This window comes from Macrobrachium nipponense, chromosome 46, assembly GCF_015104395.2.
Source record: "Macrobrachium nipponense isolate FS-2020 chromosome 46, ASM1510439v2, whole genome shotgun sequence".
Lineage (NCBI taxonomy): Eukaryota > Metazoa > Arthropoda > Malacostraca > Decapoda > Palaemonidae > Macrobrachium > Macrobrachium nipponense.
In genome coordinates this window covers 28217989-28242375 of record NC_061106.1, presented here as the reverse complement: position 1 = coordinate 28242375, position 24387 = coordinate 28217989, and the positions used below count along the sequence as shown (strand labels likewise).

The 24387-nt window shown below is 43.7% G+C and overlaps 1 protein-coding gene across 1 annotated transcript; it reads right to left on the bottom strand.

Annotated features, from left to right (window-relative positions):
- Positions 1-332: 332 nt before the first annotated feature.
- On the bottom strand, positions 333-10087 carry LOC135214679 (small ribosomal subunit protein uS9-like). Its single transcript, XM_064249015.1, is given in 5 exon segments — positions 333-522; positions 682-796; positions 1174-1305; positions 8795-8911; positions 10082-10087. Coding segments are annotated over 5 exon segments (516 nt in total). The 3' UTR covers positions 333-376.
- Positions 10088-24387: the final 14300 nt, after the last annotated feature.

The window sequence follows — 24387 nt, the reverse complement described above, 5'->3', positions numbered from 1 at the left end:
CAAAGTAACCATCTTCGTGTACCAACTGCTGCATGTGAAATAGGACAAACTTACCTGGATTTCCAGCTGATGCTGGTGTAAACCTAAACCACTCTCTTGTCCACTAATGGTTGCAGCTAAATTTGTAATCAAGCCTACAGTAATAATGTAGCACACCCGACTGAGCAGATTATTTTCTATTCCCTTTCCTCATTCACTTAGCAACATGGTAACCACCTTACATAGAATTTTTTTTTATTAAGTATTAATGGGCTCTGTTCATAAGCCCTAAAGTTAAAACACAACAGTTTTATAGACTACTTAATAGACTAGAGGTAAAATCAAATGAAAAAAAGCCTTTTCAGATATAATTGAAAAAGCAATCCATACAAAGGCTTTAACGGTATGATTTTTGGTAACGAGCGCGGGCACCCGGACCACCAAACTTCTTGGGTTCACATCTTCTTGGATCAGCAACTAGCAAGGATCTATCATAATCAATGAGGATTTTCTTGATCTCCTTCTTGGAAGCTTCATCTACATCTGTTGACGGTAAATAAATTACACCACATAAATATCTGACTGAAAACATTTTAAGAATTCCACTTGATATGTAATGCTAGTAACAAATAGTACTGAATTTTATAACCAATATAACAATACACATCACTGAGCATAGCAACTAGGAATAAAACTACTTACACTTCTGATAGTAAGCTACAAGAGATTTTGAAATAGCTTGACGAATGGCATAAATCTGGGAAGTGTGTCCACCGCCCTTAACACGCACTCTTATGGACACATTGGAAAATCTTTCCTGGAGAAAAAAAGGAGAAAAAAAACAATAAATAAAAAAATAACCTGATATATAATGTGTACAAGTTCCAACCACACTAATAGCAATTAAAACACATGCTTAACATACACGACAGCTCCACAGGTACGTATATAAATGTATTCACCTTACCGCTAACATACACTTTTCCATTTATGCTTTTCTATCCCATAATAGATATGCAAAAAAACCAAAATTGACATAATAAAAAAATATTGAGCCAACATAACAATTTCCACCATTAAAATCTCCTAATCACAAAAAAAAAAAACGGCTAAAAGAAATTACACCCATCATAAAACATGAACTTGCAGGACATTGTATCTGACAGCACTGAATAGCAATCAAAAGATACTTACCTTACCAAGGAGGAGGACAGGCTCCATGAGCTTGTACTGAAGAGTTCTGGGTTCAATGTGCTCAAGAGGACGGCCATTTACCTTGAGTAACCCATTTCCTCGCTTACAATGAGCTACAGCTGTGGCAGTTTTCTGAGGAGCATAGTAAATAAAACATCAGTATATTCCACACTATCAGATCTCAGATATACATACAATGACACATTTAATCTCATATAGTATGTTCCCATTTAAAACCTAGTTGAAATCTTCAACAGAAAAATGGTACTTGAAACACTTGCAGCTAATACTGTAATTGGAGATGATGGGGCATGAGAACTTATGTCTAATATAACACGTCCTGACACCGGAGATGGGCACCAACACGAGTTGTGGTGGCGAGAGCAAGAGCTCGAGACCTCTACTATCCTTCATAGTAAGTATTTTCTCCAAAGTTAGAAATTAAGGTCATATGTTTGCGGAGTCACTTGAGTCAATAAACTTTCCATTCCATGTGCTGAATCTGCACACCACTTTCACCCATAGACGCTGGGCACTTTCTTCCCCCACAATAGAAAACAATGACTTTCAACCACGACTTATCCAAGGAAACTACAATTTTTGGGTAGAAGAAGAAGCATGCACTAGATAATTTTTTAAATAGTTAAATGGCAGTTATAAAGTAATGAATTGCATTTTTTTTTTTTTTTACATATTAAGGATTATTAATTTGAAAATATTCGTTGTTGAAAAGTAACTAGATTCCCGACTCAAATATCAAGTTTTGCTGTGAATGGTACCTATGGCATTCTTCGCGCTCTTCTATTGTTTATCAGTGTTGCCAATTGGTATGCGTTTACCTTCCAAACTGGGTATAAGTCTTACACAAAACCAGGGAAATCAAGCGAAATTAGCGTATCTATTTGTAGAATATATACATATTAAAGGAATTTTATCATTATTGCATTACTAAGACAACTAGAATTCATGGAAACAGTTTGTAAATGCATCGGCGTATGTGTGAAGCTCCACTACATAGGCAACGATGAGTCATTTTTTTTTGTTTTGTTTGTTTGTATGGAGTTTTTTACGTTGCATGGAACCCAGGAGGTTATTCAGCAACTGGACCAAAGGCTTTACGTGACTTCCGAACCACATCAGGAGTCAACTTCTATCAAGATGAGTCGTTTTGCTCTCTGCTCGTATCTACTTTAGAAAAATCTAGTTTTTCGGGATTAATTTGGTTGCAAAAAGGGGATACTAGACATGAATTAAATATAATAGACATGAATTATAAACTAAACATTTTGAAGTAACAAAGTAAAGTTAAACTAAATAATGATTAAACCATGTAGTCGTGTGCTACCCGCAACTGTTTGTGGAGTGAGCGCTTAGCTAAGAACCAGGAACCACAACATAGTTCAAGTGCAATTTGGAGTGAATTAAGACGAAAACATGTATAATTACAATCAAATAAGCACTCTGGAGCTTCAGTTGTGATGGCAGTAAGGATAAAACCACCATTTACAAGGTAAAAATGAACTTCAGTTCAAACCATGACCCCGGGAATAAAAAGTTTCATACTTTCACTAATATAGGTCTAAAGAGGTGAAAGAGGGGGAATGGCTAATAATATGTTTAAAGTGTTTATATAATAATAAAGTCACATAGCTCTACTCGCCTAGAGACAAGGGGTGGTACACTGCCAAAGTTCACATGGGAGAGAAAGGTATTTGCTGAACAAGCAACTTGTCTCAGAGGTTGTTCCCCGTTTGCGAGGCATGTGCATTCGTTTGTCCGCGTATTACAGGCCTACTGGTTCAGGGTACTTGTGGAAGACGCATTCTTTGTGCAAAGGAGAGAACAAGCGGTTTGCTCGAAGTGTCGGAGAAAACGCCCACGAAAGTTAAACACGTTCTATAAAACCTTAGAAAAACTTATCTTTTGGAAAAGAGAGAGAAGTGTGGAAATATTCTCTTTACGTAAATACTTTGAAAAGAGTGACGTGGGGTGTCTATATAACATTATCTTAATTACAGATGGGTCCGATTCCATGGTTGATTAGGAATGGGATTCTCTAACTGACTAATACTAGACAATGTGACTTGTTTGGGGTTTGAGAGTGTAACCTTAGTCGGGAAGGTAGAATGTTATCTTATTGGTTTTCTTTATGGGCAGATTTGGGTATTTATGCCATTATGACTTGTTAATCATTTTGTTCTTTGTTATAACCAATTGCTTTGGGAAATAAATATTTTTTATATTCACGCAGTCCTAATAAGCCTCGTGACATCTTACAGACAGGGCACCGTTGGCAACAGGTAAGAGTTCCCAGTTTGTGTAGTTTAGGGAATAAAGGGGGGGTTAACATAAGCAACAAAATGTATTATTGTGCTGATTACAACTGCAATCTTGAGTAAGATCAATAAACGTTACATATATACGCTAACATTGTTCAAATGAGTGCTGGAAAGGCTGAGAAAGATGGTGGCTCTGCTGCACTTACGAACAGCACCTCACGCAGGTGCCGCCATATTAATTTCGAAAATTGCCTTGTAATCACATTTTACTTACAAATGCCCTCACATTGTTCAATGAGTGCTGGAAGGCTGGGAAAGATGGTAGATTGTCTGTGGTTAGAACGGCCAGCCACACGATTGCCGCCATATTGGATTTCAAAACTGCCTTGAAAACATTTTACGAAGAGCTCGCATGCTTATTTCAGTTTGTATGGTGCTTTCATAAATCACATTATGTTGATGAAACTTCATCTCTTGAATGGTATGGTTAAAGATGTAATTGTATTCTTGTTTCACCAATTAAAAATAAGGAATAAGGCTGATCCACGCAATGACGATGGATCCACTGCAGTGTTTCCCCTAGATACATCCAATTTTTCCCTCTACTAGCACACTAATATTGGGTAAAAAACCGCATGGTACAGGGGTGGACCATGTACGATCAATGTGTACAACCCCATAAAAAGTACATTATAACGCGTCCTGACATCGGAGATGGGCATCAGACGCGACTTCTTGTTGGTGAGAAACGGAGCTAAAGACCCTACTCCGGTGTCAGGATGCGTTAGGGTAAAACACCACGGAAGGCCAACCCTCACCACGGTGGACGGGTCTTATTCACTCGATATTTAATTGGTGAAACAAGAATACAATTGCAACTCTAAGCATACCATTTAAAAGATTGAAGTTTCAACATAATGTGATATATGAAAGCCCCATACGAACTAAAATAAGCATGTGAGCTCTTCGTAAAATATGTTTTCAAGGCAGTTTTGAAATCCAATATGGCGGCTACGTTTTGCATGGAAGGTTCTGATCAGTGACGGCCACCATCTTTCCCCAGCCTTCCCAGCACTCATTTGAACAATGTTAGCGTATATATGTAACGTTTATTGATCTTACTCAAGATTGCAGTTGTAATCAGCACAATAAAACAACATTTTGTTGCCTATATTAGTGAAAGTATGAAACTTGTTATTCCCGGGGTTATGGTTTGAACTGAATTCATTTTCTTACCTTGTAATCGGCGGTTTTTATCACAACTGAAACTCCACAGTGCTTATTTGATTGTTATTATACACATTTTGGTCTCAGTTCACTCCACATTGCACTTTAAACCCGTTACTGTTGCTGGTTCCTAAGCGCGCGCGCCACAAACACAGTTACGAACAGCAGACGACGAAACTGCAAAGTTTTATTCCCTAAATTGTTTACTTTACTCGTTATTTAGTTTAAATTTACTTTGTTTTATTTAAACATTAAATTTAATTCATGTAATTATTATCCCTTTTTTTGGCAAACCAAAATTACCCCAAAAAATTACAGATATTTCTAAAGTAGATACAATCAAATGTTTCTAACGTTTTCGTACATCTGGCTGCCAAAAACCATAGAGGAACGACTATGGATAGTGCATAGAGGAACGACTACGGAGAAGTGAATTATATACATTTTTTTTTTTTTTTTTGCTTTTTTGTTTTTGCTAGCACTTTTAATAGATTTTAGTCTATATTAGTATTTTGAATTTCTTTAATAACCGTATGCCAGAAATAAATGTAACCTTTAATGTTTGCATGCTAAGAATGGCAAAATTATCGTTGCCACATTAGTGGAAGCTTCACACATACGCTGTTTCATTATTATAAAGTTTCCATGAATTCTAGTTGTCATAGTAATGCAATAATGATAAAATTGCTTTAATAATTATGTATATATACTTCCAATACATAGCCTAATTTCACCAATTTCAACGTTTTGTGTGTAGTCTTATACCCAGTTTGGAGGGTCAAACACATACCGAATGGCAACAGAGAGAGAGAGAGAGAGAGAGAGAGAGAGAGGGAGAGATGAGAGAGAGAGAGAGAGAAGGAAAGGGGTGGCGGTGGAGGGGGGGGGGTGGGGGGGGGGGGGGGGGGGGGGGGGGGGGGGGGGGGTGGGGGGGGGGGGGGGGAGGGGGGGGGGGGGGGGGGGGGGGGGGGGGGGTGGGGTTGGGGGGGAGGGGTAGGTGGAGCTTTATACGTGTGTTCGTATCCATTTTCTGCATAATGGAGTTTTTGTCTCTTGGTACAAGGATAAGTGTCGTTATTCTTTACGATTAGTGATTCATACGATACCCTTATAAATTACGGCACTGGGTGTAATGCACTATACAAAATCTCGTTCTGATACGAGTGTTCGTTACAGAAATAGGTATTGCCCAAAAACGTGCTTGCACTGTCTCTGAAACCCATAGTAGGTATGCTGCTTAGTTGTCACAAGTTTTTTGTAATCAAGTATTTTTTACAAAAAGGCTATTGAATAAATTTGTATTTTTCTCAATCAAAACATATGCCCCTCAATGCTAACTTTCCTCTTTTAACGACTTTCTGGTCATTGCAAATTCGGCCCCATAATTTCTTATGGTGCGAAAACAGAGGCGCATCGACCGAAAACGATTGCGTCACACTACAGCGATAATCCGGCAGTAAAACATCTTGATATCCAAAAAGATATATATGCGCATTACGATTATAAATTACATGAGCTGATAATCTGCATGAATAACTGGTAAACTGTTCTGCAAGAAAGTTGAGTAAAGCAATTAGTATTTACAATAGGTACGAAAGTCAAGATGTTGTGACGTCATAATACAGGACATGAAAGAACGTTCGAATTCCAAAAAATAATTACTTAAATTTGAGTCAGAATAGAGTTACTTTTTCAATAACGAATATTTTCAAATTAATCATCATAAATATGTAAAATATTGATGTTTTACTATTTATTTAAAAAATTATCGAAGTGCACGCTTCGTCGTCGTCTTCTACAAAACAGTTGTTTACTCGGTGAGGACAAAGTTTCCCGTTTTGTTGTGATAAAAGTGCCCCAGAGTCTGTGGGCACAAGTGTGCGCGGATTTATCACAGGAAATGGTTAGTTTATTGACACAAGCGACTCCATAAACATCAAGATGGGGTTAATCTTCAAAATACCTCGAGTTGTAAGTAAAAAACTGTTGAACGCGTTTTGGTGAGATTTGCACTACGTTTGAGACCGTTTTCAGTACCCTCTGTTTAATCTTAAAATTTGGCCTTAATTTCTAACTTTGGAGAAAATACTTACTTCGAAAGGAGAGTAGAGGTCTTTAGCTCCATTTCTCACCAACAACAAGTCGCGACTGATGCCCATCTCTGGTGTCAGAACGCGTTATAATGTACTTTTTCGGAGGGTGGCAAGCGTTGATTGTAGGTGGCCTGTGGCCTGCCGTGGTGTTTTAACCCTATAATGTACTTTGGGGCTTGGGGTTGTGTACACATTGATCGTACAGTCCACCCATGTACCATGCGGGGTATGCGGTTTTTTACCCTTATTCTCTTACTGGCAAACCCCTATTTTTCCCCCATTACCACCCACCATTACTATTAATAAACTATTTGAGAGACATCAGGGAAACCAGGGATTTTGGGTGGGGAACATAAAAATTAGTGAAATGAAGGACGTACCTGAGCATATCATTAACATACTGCATTTACCTCACCTGGAGAGGAATAACCTGACCAACAGCAACAATCCAGTATAATACGGGTTTGCAATACACCCCACCCATATCTCCTGAAACATATGACACTTACCACGGAAAAGCTTTCCTTACCACGGAAAAGCTTTCCAAGTAAACTGAGATAGGTAGTTGGGATGGTACCTGCTGAAATTGCATACCAAGACCCATTATAAGATATTTTCATTATTGTTAAATTTAAATGATCAAACAATACGATTAAATCTTCAAGGATACCCTTCAAAAAATTACATTTGATCAACAAAATGAGATACTTTCATTAACCTCTGTTGAATCGGAAATTAGATGTGCCTTTGTCTCGTAATTTAGAAAAAAACGGTAGATGTAGAGTACTTATCTGCAGCGGTCTAGACTATGGCAGTTGCAGATTTTTCTATGCAGTTTTACCTACTGAACAAGAATTATAAGTAATATTTAAGGTAAAATACCGCATGGTACAGGGTGGACCATGTACGATCAATGTGTACAACCCCAAAACAGTACATTAAAACACGTCCCGACATCGGAGATGGGCATCAGACGCGACTTGTTGTTGGTGAGAAACGGAGCTAATGACCTCTACTCCGGTGTCAGGACACATTATAATGTACTTTTCTTGTTGTTGTACACATTGATCGTACATGGTCCACCCCTGTACCATGCGGTTTTTTTTACCCTATTTGGACAACAGTAATCAACCCCCCCGGGGCCAGTACTAAACACAGCGAAATACATTGGACGCCCGAATCCCTGGTAGATGTCGTATCAGCGTTTACCTTCCTTGCAGTCTGTGCGGAATGCTTCTGTAGAAATACCCAAAAAAATTCCAGAGAGTAGAGGTCTGTGTTGTTGCCAGGATGGTCCACAAAACTCTCGGACTCATGCTCATAGGCGTCATGGCAGAGGACTCAAGTACTTTTTCGGGAAGGTGGCCATGCGTGGCCGCTATACTAGCTGGCTTCAGTAGCCTACCATAGCCTAGTAGTTTAGGTAGTGTGGAATTTAACCCAAACCACGGTATTTCTAAATAGTTCCGCAGGGACTGCAAGGAACGTAACTGCGGATATGACTTCCACTAGGGATTGGGGCGTCCAATGTATTTCGCCGTGTTTAGTACTGCCCCTTGGGGGGTTGGGGGGTTTAATTACAGTCGTCCGAATAAATATTACTTTAAATTCCTGTTCAGGAGGTAAAACTGCATAGAAACACCGCAACTGCCATAGTCTAGGCAGCCGCGGATGTGCCCTTGATCTAACCAATTTTGACGCCATGTTAGCTAGTACCCGGCGGTAAAATATCTTAGAAAAAAAAAAAAAAACATAGCTACCTATAGAATAAATATCTCTGGTGGCCGACTGGCGGGTACCAGGCCGCATTAAGGTAGTAAGGTGGTCTTGTTTACCCAAATTGTCAATGGCTTCAAATTACGGGACCCAGGGTAGCCTTTAATTACGGAGCACATCTATGTAACGTATTACTATATACTAAGCTGCATCAGAGTTTAATTGTTAGCTAATTGGGTAGATCTAGTATATGGGTAACCATCGGTTCGCCGAACACAACAAGAACACGAGCACAAGTCCCCTTACCTTTCTGCCGAACACTTGTACCGACGGTACGACTTCTTAGTCGCTGTATAGACATCTGTAATAAACAAACACGACTAAGAATCCTTTCTTTTGACAAGGGTTGTTAAATAAGTTCAGCTACGTTACCAAAGAGCAACAAAAATAACAATATTTTCATATACCTTCGGCGTTACCTCTACTCCGCAATGGTCTCAGTGTGAAGGAAATCAGCATGTCGATGAGCGCCCACGAGGCCCGACCACTCGGAGATTGTTAACATTTTACCTGATAGATGGCAGCACTTTATAAAAGAGGCAAGGTTTTTGTGGTATATTTAATATATATTGGGTACGCCATAGCTTACTCTGTATGCATTTTAAAGAAAAGACGTTAAAACTCAGGCACTGGCAGGTGAGTTGAACATACTTCAACATTATTCATGTCATACAACATTCAAGAGATCTGTGAATAACTTGCATTTCAAGAGCTTAACGACTAGACTAATTCAGCCACTGGCTACGGCAAGGCTACAGTTTTTCGATAATTTTTCTTCGGCAGTGCTGTATTTGAATGAAAGTTGATGTTCAGCGGGAATTATTTAAATTAGGACAGAATTTTTAACCAATAAATTGGCATAAAAGGCTCCACAAATGAATCGCAACGAATGTTGGAGAACATAATACAAACCCCCACAAAGAATCAGATATATCAATGAATGTAGTCTCTTGCATAAAAGCAAATGCATGACAGGCAGTGACATAAAATCTAATTGTTTTATCACCATTCGACAAACAGACAGACAGGCAGGCAGACGGACAGACCGAATCTTTGGACTTCACTTGGATATTATAGAATGAAGGGTTTATATGTTTCATGCGTAGTTTGCATTTACATTATATTTCATCTCAGGCTGATGTATAACTGCTGTTTGTTATGCTCCATAAGGTAATTCCAAACTTGCTTTAATAAGTGCTTGATTATCACTTCGGCGAGCATTTGTTTCTCTTTGTTTTTTAAATCGATAAATCTTGGATATATTAACAATATTAACATTTTGGCAAAAATAAAGGTCTTGAAGGAATACATGGACTGCTGAACGGTGAAACACTAGAGGCGGTGCTAAAATGTCGTACGGAAGCAGAAAGCATACAACCCATACAACCATTCGGGATGAAGCATATTCTCTAGTATCGTAGCTCTCTGGTAACAAAAGCGCATCGACAGTTCTCGCGTTGGTTTGCAAATCCAAACTTCATCAAACAAATGTGAATGTATGATGGATATTTGCTGATAAGTACGCAGACTCACCTTCATGTTTAGAATGTATTACATTTTCATCTCGCCACGCATTACCATAGTATAGCTTATCGGCAATTCCATGTATAGCAATAAACTGTAGTTAATTCCAAAATAAAAAAAATTTAGTGGACACAGGTCTACGATGAACGATTGTCAAAATTTATAAAAGGTTGCAGTAAACTTCGAATGTTCGCTATAAGAACTTTGGTAAAGTCATAGGCGCTGGGAAAGTATTTTACTTGCGAGAAGAGCAGATTTTTCGCCTAAAATCGTAAAACTGTCAGTTCTTTCAACAACAAAATTGCCTTACGTGCAAGAAGCAAGAACGAAAATGAACAATATATGCAAACAATGCAGGCTTGTTCGCAAGTAAAATTTTAGTCATGCAAATAATTTACTGTTTGTATATATTGTAAGTATCTGTTCTGAATAAGAGCATGGGTGTTCTTTCACTCTTGATGGATACCCACAATTTTATCGTATGCACGAATGGATGCGATTTGAATATGATACCCATTATTTAGCACTTTATTAAATTATCATAGATCATGACCTTGAAAAACCAAGCAAACAAAATTGAATTATTTGTAGATAATAAATTAGTTTTACTTTGTAGGCCTAACGGACAAAACAAGGTATTATAAAAACGATAAACAGAAAACATTTAATTAAGCCAAGATAAAACTGATTATACACACACACACACACACACACACACACACACACACACACACACACACACACACACACACATATATATATATATATATATATATATATATATTCTTAAAAAATCATATATATATATATATATATATATATATATATATATATATATATATATATATATATATATAGTGTGTGTGTATTTATAAACCGAATCACGAAAGTTTGGAACATGATAAATTCCAGTTGACAACGGCTGTGAAAGAGAGAGAGAGAGAGAGAGAGAGGGAGAGGGGGGGGGGGGTAATTGGTGGTTGGATGGTTAATGACTGAATTGGCTGTTGGTGTTCTGGGTTGTCTGCTGATGCTGTTGGAGATCAGAGTTCTGTGTTTTGAGTGAGTCATTTTAGTCAGTCTTTGGTGAGAGTGGTGACAGTCAGAAGTGTCAGGAGCAGTACTATATTGAAGGCACTGGAAGTCAGTTGAGTTTTGTGTGTTATTGATTTGTTTTATAGATTTGTTGTTAGTTTGGTGTTGTTTGCTTTGGAGTGATTGTGCCTGTATTGTTGGATTTGTTGTGCTTTTGAGTTCCTGAGGGTTGTATGTGATTGTTGTGGTTGAGGGTTGTTGTTGTTGTTGGGGGACTGTTGTGGTTTCTTGGTGTGGTTGTGAGTTTTTGAGGGTTGTTGTTGTTGCTGGGGGGCTGCTGTGATTCCTTGATGTTGTTAGTGTTTTTAGCTTGTGATCCAGCCACATTATTTTTTGGTGCCCAAACTGGGACTGTTGGTGCAGTCAGCTGCAGGATGATTGGGGTAGTGAGTTGTGTGATTGGTGGAGAAAGTGAGGATGGAAGGGTTGAAGGAGATAGAGAGGTTGAAGGAGGAGTTACGGTTGGCGAGGGAACCTAAGGAAAGGTTGGAAGTGGAGAATGATAGGTTGAGGATAGAGTGTGAAAAGCTGAAGAGCAAGTTAGAGGAGATGAGAGGAATGCTAAGGAGTGTGAAAAAGTGGAAATGAAAGAAGAGGTGAAAGGAGCAGAAGAGAGAATGGTGAGAAAATGGACAAAAAATTTGGGGGTAATGATGAATGCAAGTGCAAGAGATGATGCAAGAAATGATGAAGGGATTCATGGGGGAGGGGGAGCTGTAGGAGGTAGGCGTACTGGGTCTTATGACGGGCCAGGAGTGGTAAAGGAAGCGAAAGAGCGAGTGGATGAGAGTACGAGTGACAGAAGGTGATTTTGGTTGTGATAGGTAAGGGAAAGAAGGTGAAGACACAGGATAAGGATAAACCTGAGGACAAGAATAAGAAGGGGGCTGAGGAAAAGAAGAAGACTATGCGAAAAAAAGGTTGGTAAGGGTGATGGACAGGATGAGACTAGGACTGAATACATTGGGGAAGGGCTGAGAGTGATTTGGATAGTACTGAGTAGAAACAGGTTGGTAGAAAGAAGGGTAAGAAGAGTGTAATCAGGAGTATGGACGTGAGTATGGAAGTTGACTCGCTGTATTCGGAAGAGGGAAAGAGAGGATCAGAATGGAAATAGCAAAAGTGAGAGTGAGAGTGAGCAGGAAGTGCGAAAGGCTGTCTATATGAGAGAGGTACTCCGATGTGCACAATAGGAGGAATATGGTAGTAGGGACATAGGGGACTTTTTTTTAAGGAATATGAGAAGTATTGTAAGGATAAGTGTGGGGATAACAAGAGAGTCTGGGCAAGAGAGTTAGGTAGCTTTTTGACAAGATTTTTATTGAGTATGTATGGGGTAATGATGAGTGTAAGGAATGTGCCATATGAGAGTGTGAAAGCTAGGATTGTAGAACAGGCAAAGAGGATAAAGAGTAGCTTTAGATATAGGAGAAAGCATGATTTTGAAGAGACAAGAATGAATGTTGGTGCGTCATTGTCAATGTATGTGTGCAGGTTGGAAACATTAGCTAGGAAAAAGTTTGGGGGCAAAGGGATAAATGAGTGTAAGGAGTTAGTGCGGAGGTTGTTGGCGACTGTACCAGAGAGTTTATATGAGTTTATGAACTTAAAACGTAAGGAGAAAATGAGATGGACGAATGAAAGGTTGACATGGAACAACATTTTAGAAATAGTAGAATATTACGAGCTAGATAGGTGTGTGAGAGGTGGACAAAGAGGCAGGTAGAAGTGTACTGATTTTTATTACAGTCAAGGGAAATACAAATATACAGCATGCGGACGGAAATTTGGTCACCGACCCGCGAGAGAGCAAAAGTGGGTCGGCGAGACCCGATTTGTGTTTCTTGCGAGACATAAAATACAAAATATAAAAGTACACAATATATGGTTATACAAGCTTTATATACTGGCGGAAAGCCCGCTGAACGCTCTCTCGGAGGGAAGTAAGAACAACGTGAATGATGAATTATATACAGAGAAAATTATGAATAAGCGTTGTCCTTACAAATACTCCCCTCCTAAGACAATAATTAGGTATAATTGTTGGCTGACTTCTTTGTACTTCGGGTAGTCACTCGCAGAAGCGAGCTGGGCGGCGGAGGCGCCCTCGGGTGCGCGATATCAGTTGCTGTGGTAGATCCTCGGGAGTTTCCGGGGACGGATGCCTCCCCTGAGGTGATCCTCGGGGGGTTCGACCGTCTTCCGAGGGCGGCCGCGGCTACGGCCAGGAGGTTTGGCGACCGAAGGAGTCGCTTTTTTCCGAGGAAGATTGAGGCACCCTGTGGAATCCGCGTCTGCGAGGTCCTTGTCCATGATGAAGGCTGGTTTCAGACGATCGATTGCGACCCAGTCCTCGCGACCGCTGATGGATAAGAGATATGCCTTGTCAGTGCGTCGTAGGACGCGGAAGGGACCGCGGTAGGGTCTCGTTAGAGGCGGGCGGCAGGGCGCGTCGTCCCTGACGAAGACGTGCTTGCACGATGATAGGGCCTTCGGGGAGAAAACGTTTGGTTCTGTCGGAGAAGGTTTTGACGCAGGGCGTGAAATTCCTGGCGGATTCCCGAAAACCTGGCGATGGAGACGTCAGTCATTGGCTGGAAGAACTCGCCAGGGACTGTTAATGGCTCCCCATATACCTTCTCCGCGGGTGATGCCTCGCCGTTCGCCCGCGGGGCAAGTCCTGAGACCGAAGAGGACCCACGGTAGTTGGCTCTTCCAATTTTCGTCGGTCAGCGCGCCCATCAGGGAAGCCTTGATCGAACGGTGGACTCTCTCCACCATGCCATTAGCTGCGGGGTTGTGGAGGCGGTGGTGGCGTGTAGCGACGTCCCCATTAGGCGGGCCAGGGCAGTCCACAACTCCGACAGGAAAATTGGTCCGTGGTCTGTCGTGATTTCGTCTGGCACTCCGAATCGACTGACCCAGCTGGCGAGGAGTGCTTCGGCACATGCTTTCGTGGTCGCCTCCGACATCGGCGTTGCCCTCGGGCCCATCTGGTGGAGCGATCGATTACCGTCAGGAGGTATCTGGCGCCTTCCAACGGGGGCAGGGGGCCAACGACGTCTATGTGGATGTGGCCGAATCTTCGTTTCGGCTGCGGAAATTCCCCCACGCCTGATTCTGTGTGCCGGCTGATTTTGCTAGTTTGGCAAGGCACGCAGGTCCTGGCCCACTCGAGGGAGTCCTTCCGAATTCCATGCCAGGCGAACTTCTCCGTCAGGAGGCGCATCGTCGTCCGGCCCGAGGGGTGCGAGAGTCCGTGTATGACGTCGAACACGGCTTTCCTTCGGGAGGCTGGGATCAGCGGGCGTGGGCGGCCCGTGCTGATGTCGCAGAGGAGCGTCGTGCCTGCGGGTCCGAAGGGTACGTCTTCCCACTTGAGGGCGGTGATAGCAGTGCGGTATGCGGCGGTCTCCGGGTCGGCGGCCTGTTCCCGGGTGAGGTCTTTGTAGTCGACCCCGAGATGCACGGCATTGATTTCTATCTTCGATAGGGCGTCTGCCACGGGGTTCTTCTCGCCAGGCACGTACTGGATGGTGCAAACCGAAACTCCGCGATGGCTGCCCAGGTGCCTCTGCTGTCTCGCTGACAAAGCGTCGCCCGCCTTGGTGAAGGCGTGTACCAAAGGGATGTGTTCTGTCCTGATCGTGAAGGAGGAACCCTCGGGAGGAGGTAGCGGAAATGGCGCACTGCTTGGTACACCGCCAGGAGTTCGCGGTCGAATGTGCTGTACCTCGTCTCGGCGGCTGACAGTTTTTTGCTGTAGAAGGCGAGTGGCTGGGGCTCACCCTGGACCATCTGCTCGAGGACAGCCCCGCAGGCGACGTTGCTGGCGTCGGTGGTGAGGCGTAAAGGTGCAGCAGGGTCTTGGTGGCATAATGTCGCCGCTCTGGCGAGGGCCCTCTTCGTCTCGTTGAAAGCCTTCTCTTGTTCGGCCTCCCACGTTAGGGCCTTTGGTTTCCCTTCAGGACCTGTGTTAGAGGAGACATGGTGCGGGCGGGCGGCGGGGATGAATCGGCGTTAGTAGTTGACCATTCCGATGAACTCCTGCAGGGACTTGACCGTGGTTGGTGTTGGGAACTTCTGCACCGCGCCTACCTTCGAGGCCATGGGGAGCACGCCCGCGGCGGAGATCTCGTGCCCGAGGAAGTCCACCTTCTCGGCGCCGAAGGTGCATTTGTCGAAACGGACGACCAGCCCGTTTTCCTGCAGGCGCTTCAGGACCATTCGGACGTGATGTAGGTGCTCCTCCAAGGACCTGGAAAAAAAAAAATTAAGATATCGTCGACGTAGCAGATGCAGAAGGGCAGGTCCCCCAGGATGCTGTCCATCATGGGCGCTGGAAGGTGGCCCTGCGTTCCTCAGGCCGAAGGTTGAGTAATGGAAGACGAAGGAGCCAAAAGGTGTGATGATGGCAGTCTTGGGGACATCCTCGGGGTGCACTGGAACCTGGAAATAGGATTTTAAGAGGTCCATTTTTGTGAAGACCTTCGCCCCGTGGAGGGCCCCTGTCAAATCCAGCATGTTTGGCATGGGGTATTGGTCGGGGATTGTAGCGAGGTTGAGTCTCCTGTAGTCTCCGCAGGGCCTCCAGGTGTCGTCAGGTTTCTGTACCATGTGCAGGGGCAATGCCCAAGGGCTCGACGCTTTCTTGCAGATGCCCATTCGTTCCATCTCCGAGAACGCCTGCTTCGCCTCCTGGAGGTGGCCTGGAGGGAGTCGTCGGAACTTCGCGTGTGTCAGGGGGCCTGTGGTGGTTATGTGGTGGAATATTCCGTGCTTGGCCGGCGTCCCTGCCGCCTGACGAAGTTCCGGCTTGAAGACTTTGGGGAACTCCTGCAGGAGGTTGCCGTATTTGTGGAGGGCGATGGTACAAATTGTAGGGGCGCCCGGGCCTGCTGCCAGTGGAAGGGAAAAGGCATGTCCCCGTGTCGAGGAGGCGTTTGCGGCCCACGTCCACCAGGAGGCCGTTCTGCGCCAGGAAATCTGCCCCCAGTAGCGGGATCCTGATGTCCGCGATTGTGAATTCCCAGACATAGTTTCGCCCCAAGATGGGTATCTCGATGGGCTTCGTGCCGTAGGAACGGATGGGGGTCCCGTTTGCGGCGATGAGGGCGGTTGTTTTGTCGGGCTCGCGGCTACGGTCTTTTCCTGACGGTGGGAATATCGAGTGCATCGTTCCCGTGTCCACCAACATCCTCCGGCTGGAGATCGCGTCGCGGACGTAGAACCCTACGGTGTGTGGTTCCAACGAGGCCGTTGCCACGGGCGGCCTTGGTTTTGTTTGCTGTCGCCGTTTTTTGACTGCTGGAAGGTGCAAGGGCTTTCGCAACCTCTTGGAAAATCTCCCGAACCTCCGGTGAAGCGGCACCAGGAGTTTTCACCTCGCTGCGTGTGGGAGAACTTCCCTTGGGATACGGCGCCGATCTCTTGCGTTGGGTCGTCGTCGTCTTCTTCCTTCTCTGCGGCCAGGCACACGGAGGATCGGGGGGCGGCGAGCTTCGCGGCATTGTTTGACAACGTCAGTTTCTTTGCCTTCTCTAGTGGTTCGTCGTCCTCTAGGGTGTACGTGTCGGTCAGCTGTTTTCGGACGTCCGGCTCGAGTTGCCGCAGGAATATTTCGCGGCTCAGGCTGATCTCTTTCTTTTTTCCGTCGTGGGGGGCCTATTTCGGCAGACGGACGAGGCCCATCACAGTGTCCCAGGCATCTTGGGTGTCGGCGCCGCGCATGGGGTTCGCGAACTAGGTTGAGGGCGCGGGCAGCCCTTTCAGCGATGGGCGCGGAATAGGCTGTCACGAGCCTTTCTTTTATCTCGAGCGTGACAAGTCCGGTTCGTGCTCGACCGGTCAGCCAGTTAGATATTCGGTCGAACACCTCTGTCGGGAGGGCCGCTGCGATGAGGTCAGCCTGCAGCACTTTGTTCGTGAGCCCCGCAATCCGGAATTGCCCTTCAGCTCGGAAGAACCAGGCGGTTGGGTCAGCCGTTGTGAAGGGGGGCAATTTGACAGCTCGAGCAGCCGCTGTGTCCGAGGCCGTCGCTGGGGCGGGGGAGGCCTGGGTTTCCCGCGTGGTACTGTCTGCGCCCATTGTCCTCTCTCACAGAAACGGTCGACAGAGTCGTGAATGGCGGGCCAAACCGTTTGAGGAAACGCCTGAACACACCTTGGGCAGGTATGCCGTATTTAGTCCGTTAGAGGCGTTGGTTATTTCCACGGTAGGAGCTTTCAGAGATCTATACTGAGGCGCCATGTGAGTCCGTTAAAGATCTCTGAAGGTGAACGGCGGTAGTAAGTCCCTTAATGGCTGAGCCAAAACCGCTTAGGTCACCGTCCAAACCGGGAGGTCACCAGTTGTGAGAGGTGGACAAAGAGGCAGGTAGAAGTGTACTGATTTTTATTACAGTCAAGGGAAATACAAATATACAGCATGCGGACGGAAATGTGGTCACCGACCCGCGATAGAGAAAAAGTGGGTCGGCGAGACCCGATTTGTGTTTCTTGCGAGATATAAAATACAAAATATAAAAGTACACAATATATGGTTATACAAGCTTTATACACTGGCGGAAAGCCTGCTGAACGCTCTCTCGGAGGGAAGTAAGAACAACGTGAATGATGAATTATATACAGAGAAAATTATGAATAAGCGTTGTCCTTACAGGTGTATGAAAGAGAGTAGAAGTGTTAGTGTTAGGACTGAAGTATTGAGGTTGTACCAGAGTTTAAAAGCTATAGGGAGGCAGTTTTGGAAGGGCCGAGGCGAATGGCTGAGTGAGTGGTAGATACGAGTGTTAGGGCAAGTAACATGAGTGTAGTTAGCCCTAAAAGAGATAGGAGTGCGAGTCTTGGAAGCGTAGGGTCAGTTAGTTGTGTGCGAGAGCAGCAGGGTTATAGATGTGGTAAGCCAGGACACAGGAAGAATGAATGTCGGTGGGCATTAGGAGTATGTTTCGGGTGTAGGCAAACGGGGCATTTAGTGAGCGAGTGTAAGGAAGATAGGGATATTAAATGTTATAGGTGTGGACAGGCAAGGCACATAGTTAGTGGATGTCGGGGTACCTGTATGAACATGGTTTGCTGCAACTGCGGGAAGAACGGGCATTATGCTAGGATGTGTAAAGAACAGCGGGCAAAATGTTTTGAATGTGGAACGGAGGGTCATGTAGCAAGTGTGTGTAGGCAAAAGAGGATGAGTCAGGTTGGGAATTCGGGAAACTAGGTGTTAAAAGGATTCAGTTGGGTAGGTCCTTTAGTATAGAACAGTATGTTCGGGAGAATGCGATGAGTGAGTGATTGAGGGTGTTGGTTGTGTATGGAAGAAAGCAGAAGGTAAGAAAAGGGAATGAAAGGGAGAAACGTGAGCTACATAATAGAGGGGTTAGTGTTAGGGTAAAAATGGTGGATAAGGCATGTAATACGGATAATTTTCAGGGGAGGATATAATACATATAAAGCATGTGTGGGTTTGAATTGTCAGGGTTTAGTGAAGTTTCACTAGGAAGGGAATCAGGTGGTAAGGATGTTTTTTAGGTTTTTAAGTTCCCCCGGTAGTATGAATGGAGTCTCTTCGGGAGTTTGATGGCAGGAGTGTAAATTGAAGTAAGTGATTTGGTGGCAGAGTTACAAGAGATATTCGGACAAGAGTTGGAAGGGATAGATGAGATAGTGAATGGGATTTGGGAGGATGGTAGTGAGGGAGATAGTAATGGTAGTCTGACTGGAAGTGATCTGGGAGAAGTTGATGGTGGTGTAACTGAGTGTGTGTATGAGGGCATTCAAACAAGATCCAGGGGACCTGCCTCCGAGCATTTGTGGGTGTTGCGGAAGGCTATTTAGTGTGGGTGTTGTGACTGTAAGGAGACATTGTCAAATGTAACGGGGAGGAAATATGGAGGAGTTATGGAGTTCCATTTGACAAAGTCTGTGTGTGTGTGTGTGAGAGAGAGAGAGAGAGAGAGGGTAATTGGTGGTTGGATGGTTAATGACTGAATAAGCTGTTGGCGGGTTCTGGGTTGTCTGCTGGTGCTGTTGGAGATCAGAGTTCTGTGTTTTGAGTGAGTCATTTTAGTCAGTCTTTGGTGAGAGCTGGTGACAGTCAGAAGTGTCGGGAGCAGTATACTGAAGGCACTGGAAGTCAGTTGAGTTTTGTGTGTTATTGATTTGTTGTTAGTTTGGTGTTGTTTGCTTTGGAGTGGTTGTGCCTGTATTGTTGGATTTGTTGTGTTTTTTAGTTCCTGAGGGTTGTATGTGATTGTTATGGTTGAGGGTTGTTTTTGTTGCTGTTGGGGGGCTGTTGTGGTTTCTTGGTGTGGTTGTGAGTTGTTGATGGTTGTTGTTGTTGTTGGGGGCTGTTGTGATTCCTTGATGATGTTAGTGGGTGTGTGTGTTGCCTTTTTTTATGTTGTTGTTTTGTGTTGGAGGTTGGTTGAGCAGTGATCTTTTCTGTTTTATTGTGTTGTTGAGTTTTTGTTATGTGTGAGGTTGTGGTTGTGTTCCTTGGTTGTTTGCTGTGGTTATGTTCCTTAGTTGTTGTTGGGTTGTAGGTCTTGGTTTTTGTGTTATTGGGGTGTGGGTTATGGTCATTGGTTGTTGTTGGTATCTCCTTGACCTTGACCAGCAGACAGCACAGGATAGCCCAGGAGTACCTGGAGTTGGTAAGTACATGTGTTTTGTGTTTGTTTTGTTTTTTTGTGTAAGTATAGGTCAATTGTCCTGCATGTATGCTGTAGTGTAAAGAGGAAAGTGTGACTGGGGTGGGTTGGGCATAAGTTTATGTGGGGAGGATTTTGCCAGCTTTGTTTTAGCTTGTGATCTCACCACATTATTTTTTGGTGCCCGAACAGGGACTGTTGGTGCAGTCAGCTGCAGGATGATTGGGGTAGTGAGTTGTGTGATTGGTGGAGAAAGTGAGGATGGAAGGGTTGAAGGAGATAGAGAGGCTGAAGGGGGGGTTACGGTTGGCGAGGGGAGCTAAGGAAAGGTTGGAAGTGGAGAATGATAGGTTGAGGATAGAGTGTGAGGAGCTGAAGAGCGAGTTAGAGGAGATGAGAGGAATGCTAAGGAGTGTGAAAGTGGAAATGAAAGAAGAGGTGAAAGGAGCAGAAGAGAGAATGGTTGAAAAATGGACAAAAAATTTGGGGTAATGATGAATGCAGTGCAAGAGATGATGCAGGAAATGATGAAGGGATTCATGGGAAAGGGAGCTGTAGGAAGTAGGCCTACTGGGTCTTGCGACGGGCCAGGAGTGGTAAAGGAAGCGAAAGAGCGAGTGGATGAGAATATGAGTGACGAAGGTAATTTGGTTGTGATAGGTAAGGGAAAGAAGGGGAAGACACAGGATAAGGATAAACCTGAGGACAAGAATAAGAAGGGGGCTGAGGAAAAGAAGAAGACTATGGGAAAAAAGGTTGGTAAGGGTGATGGACAGGAAGAGACTAGGACTGAATACATTGGGGAAAGGGCTGAGAGTGATTTAGATAGTGCTGAGTAGAAACAGGTTGGTAGAAAGAAGGGTAAGAAGAGTGTAATCAGGAGTATGGACGTGAGTATGGAAGTTGACTCGCTTTATTCGGAAGAGGGAAAGAGGGGTCAGAATGGAAATAGCGAAAGTGAGAGTGAGAGTGAGCAGGAAGTGCGAAAGGCTGTCTATATGAGAGAGGTACTCCGATGTGTACAATATGAGGAAGATGGTAGTAGGGACATAGGGGACTTTTTTTAAGGAATATGAGAAGTATTGTAAGGCTAGGTGTGGGGATAACAGGAGAGTCTGGGCAAGAGAGTTAGGTAGCTTTTTGACAGGATTTTTATTGAGTATGTATGGGGTAATGATGAGTGTAGGGAATGTGCCATATGAGAGTGTGAAAGCTAGGATTGTAGAACAGGCAAAGAGGATAGAGTAGCGTTAGATATAGGAGAAAGCATGATTTTGAAGGGGCAAGAATGAATGTTGGTGAGTCATTTTCAATGTATGTGTGTAATGAATACATTATTTCAGATTACAGGATCTGTAAATAAAATCCCATGACCTGAGGTCATGGCATTAGGAGGGTCCTACGTGACCATAGCAGATCTAGATTACGCTATGCGCTGTCTGCAGTAGCCTGATTTAGCTCTGTACATTATCAGCATTTTATATTAATGATAACTTTGCACAACAACTTCCATGGGAAGCGGTTGACCTGTTAACCTACGCCGGAAACTTGTAACTTCCGAGCCGGCGGACTACGTATGTTTTTATATGAATCGCTGAGATAGCTAATGTTCCGCTATCGACGTGATGCTTTAGAATGGCAGTTCCATGCCAACCTTCAAACATATCGGTCTCCCGACCGAGCTGCATCTCCTAGTATGGAGTTACAGAATAAAGTTGTTATATCTGTTCAACTTATCTGTTTGAATCCTCTCCTTTAGTTAAGAAGAACCACTCTACTAAGATATCCCAAGGAGATGGGAGGAACCAGAAATACTTACGAATGACAGTCGTAAGGAGAAAACAAAAAGAAGTCTTTCGCAAAGCGAAGGGACTTAGATGTGTGCAGGTTGGAAACATTAGCTAGGAAAAAGTTTAGGGGCGAAGGGATAAATGAGTGTGAGAAGTTAGAGCGGAGATTGTATATGAGTTTATGAATTTAAAACGTAAGGAGAAAATGAGATGGACGAATGAAAGGTTGACATGGAACAACATTTTAGAAATAGTAGAATATTACGAGCTAGATAGGTGTATGAAAGAGAGTAGAAGTGTTAGTGATAGGACTGAAGTAGCTGAGGTTGTACTAGAGTTTAAAAGCTATAGGGAGGCAGTTTTGGAAGGGCTGAGGTGAATGGCTGAGCGAGTTGTAGATACGAGTGTTAGGGCAAGTAACATGAGTGTAGTTAGCCCTAAAAGAGATAGGAGTGCGAGTGTTAGAAGAGTGGGGTCAGTTAGTTGTGCGCGAGAGCAGCAGGGTTATAGATGTGGTAAGCCAGGACACAGGAAGAATGAATGTCGGTGGGCATTAGGAGCGTGCTTCGGGTGTAGGCAAACGGGGCATTTAGTGAGCGAGTGTAAGAAAGATAGGGATATTAAATGTTATAGGTGTGGACAGGTAAGGCACATAGCTAGTGGATGTTGGGGTACCTGTATGAACGTGGTTTGCGGCAACTGCGGGAAGAATGGGCATTATGCTAGGATGTGTAAAGAACAGCGGGCAAAATGTGTTGAATGTGGAATGGAGGGTCATGTACCAAGTGTGTGTAGGCAAAAGAGGATGAGTCAGGTTGGGAATTCGGGAAACTAGGTGTTAAAGGGATTCAGTTGGGTGGGTCCTCTAGTATGCAACAGTATGTTTGGGAGAATGCGATGAGTGAGTGATTAAGGGTAAATAAATGTGAGCCGAGTCAGTGAGCAAATGGGTCTGGAAGATCGGCAGTTGGTGTTGATTGAGTATGGAAGAAAGCAGAAGAAGGTAAGAAAAGGGAATGAAAGGGAGAAACGTGAGCTGCATAATAGAGGGGTTAGTGTTAGGGTAAAAATGGTGGATAAGGCATGTAATACGGATGACTTTCAGGGGAGGAATAATACATATAGCATGTGTGGGTTTGAATTGTCAGGGTTTAGTGAAGTTTCACTAGGAAGGGAATCAGTTGGTAAGGATGTAGTTGGCAGTATGAATGAGTCTCTCCGGGAGTTTGGCAGGAGTGTAAATGAGGTAAGTGATTTGGTGGTAGAGTTACGAGAGATATTCGGACAAGAGTTGGAAGGGGTAGATGAGTTATGGAGTTCCATTTGACAATGTCTGTGTGTGTGTGCGTGTCTGTGTGTGTGTGTGTGTGAGAGAGAGAGAGAGGGTAATTGGTGGTTGGATGGTTAAAGACTGAATTGGCTGTTGGTGGGTTCTGGGTTGTCTGCTGGTGCTGTTGGAGATCAGAGTTCTGTGTTTTGAGTGAGTCATTTTAGTCAGTCTTTGGTGAGAGCTGGTGACAGTCAGAAGTGTCGGGAGCAGTATATTGAAGGCACTGGAAGTCAGTTGAGTTTTGTGTGTTATTGATTTGTGGTTAGTTTGGTGTTGTTTGCTTTGGAGTGGTTGTGCCTGTGTTGTTGGATTTGTTGTGCTTTTGAGTTCCTGAGGGTTGTATGTGATTGTTGTGGTTGAGGGTTGTTGTTGTTGTTGTGGGGCTGTTGTGGTTTCTTGGTGTGGTTGTAAGTTGTTGATGGTTGTTGTTGTTGCTGAGGGGCTGTTATGATTCCTTGATATTGTTAGTGGGTGTGTGTGTTGCCTTTTTTATGTTGTTTTTATTTTTGGGTTGGAGGTTGGTTGTACAGTGGTCTTTTTTGTGTTTTATTGTGTTGTTGAGATTTTGTTATGTGTGAGGTTGTTGTTGTGTTCCTTGGTTGTTTGCTGTGTTGTTGAGTTGTGGTTGTGTCCCTTAGTTGTTTTTGTGTTGTTGTGGTCCTTGGTTTTTGTGTTATTGGGTTGTGGGTTGTGGTCCTTGGTTGTTGTTGGTATCTCCGTGACCTTGACCAGCAGACAGAACAGGATAGCCCAGGAGTACCTGGAGTTGGTAAGTACATGTGTTTTGTGTTTTTTTTTGTTTTTTGTTAAGGTATAGGTCAATTGTCCTGCGTGTATGCTGTAGAGTAAAGAGGAAGGTGTGACGGGTGGGTTGGGCATAGGTTTATGTGTGGGGGGTGCGATTTTGCCAGCTTGTTTTTTACCTTGTGATCCCGCCACAATATATATATATATATATATATATATATATATATATATATATATATATATATATATATATACACACACAAACCAATATAAACACGTTCATAAGGCCTAATATCAAAACAGCGATAATAACCAATGATGAAATGCAACTGTGGGCAAACATCTATTGCATTTCTTATCACCATTGAAAAAAAATTCTATGATATCGTATATGAATATCAGTTGTCATGTGTGAACTGATTCCAACAAATTTATATAATATATTTTTTAGCAGACAAATCCTCCTGTACTACATGTCGACATTAGGTTTCAAGGTTTGTTGTAATAGCTACGTTGAAACCAGACAGGAAGAAGAAGAAGAAGAGAAGCCACATTCCCGATTCTCGAAGGGAACGAATGGTGGGTTGACTGCCAAGCGATCTTGAGAATCGGATTTGTTTTTCAGTCTCTCTAAAGACTGTCTGGGACGTTCGACGTGAAATTTTCGGCGTTATTTAACCGCGTGCGTTTTACTATTTTCGT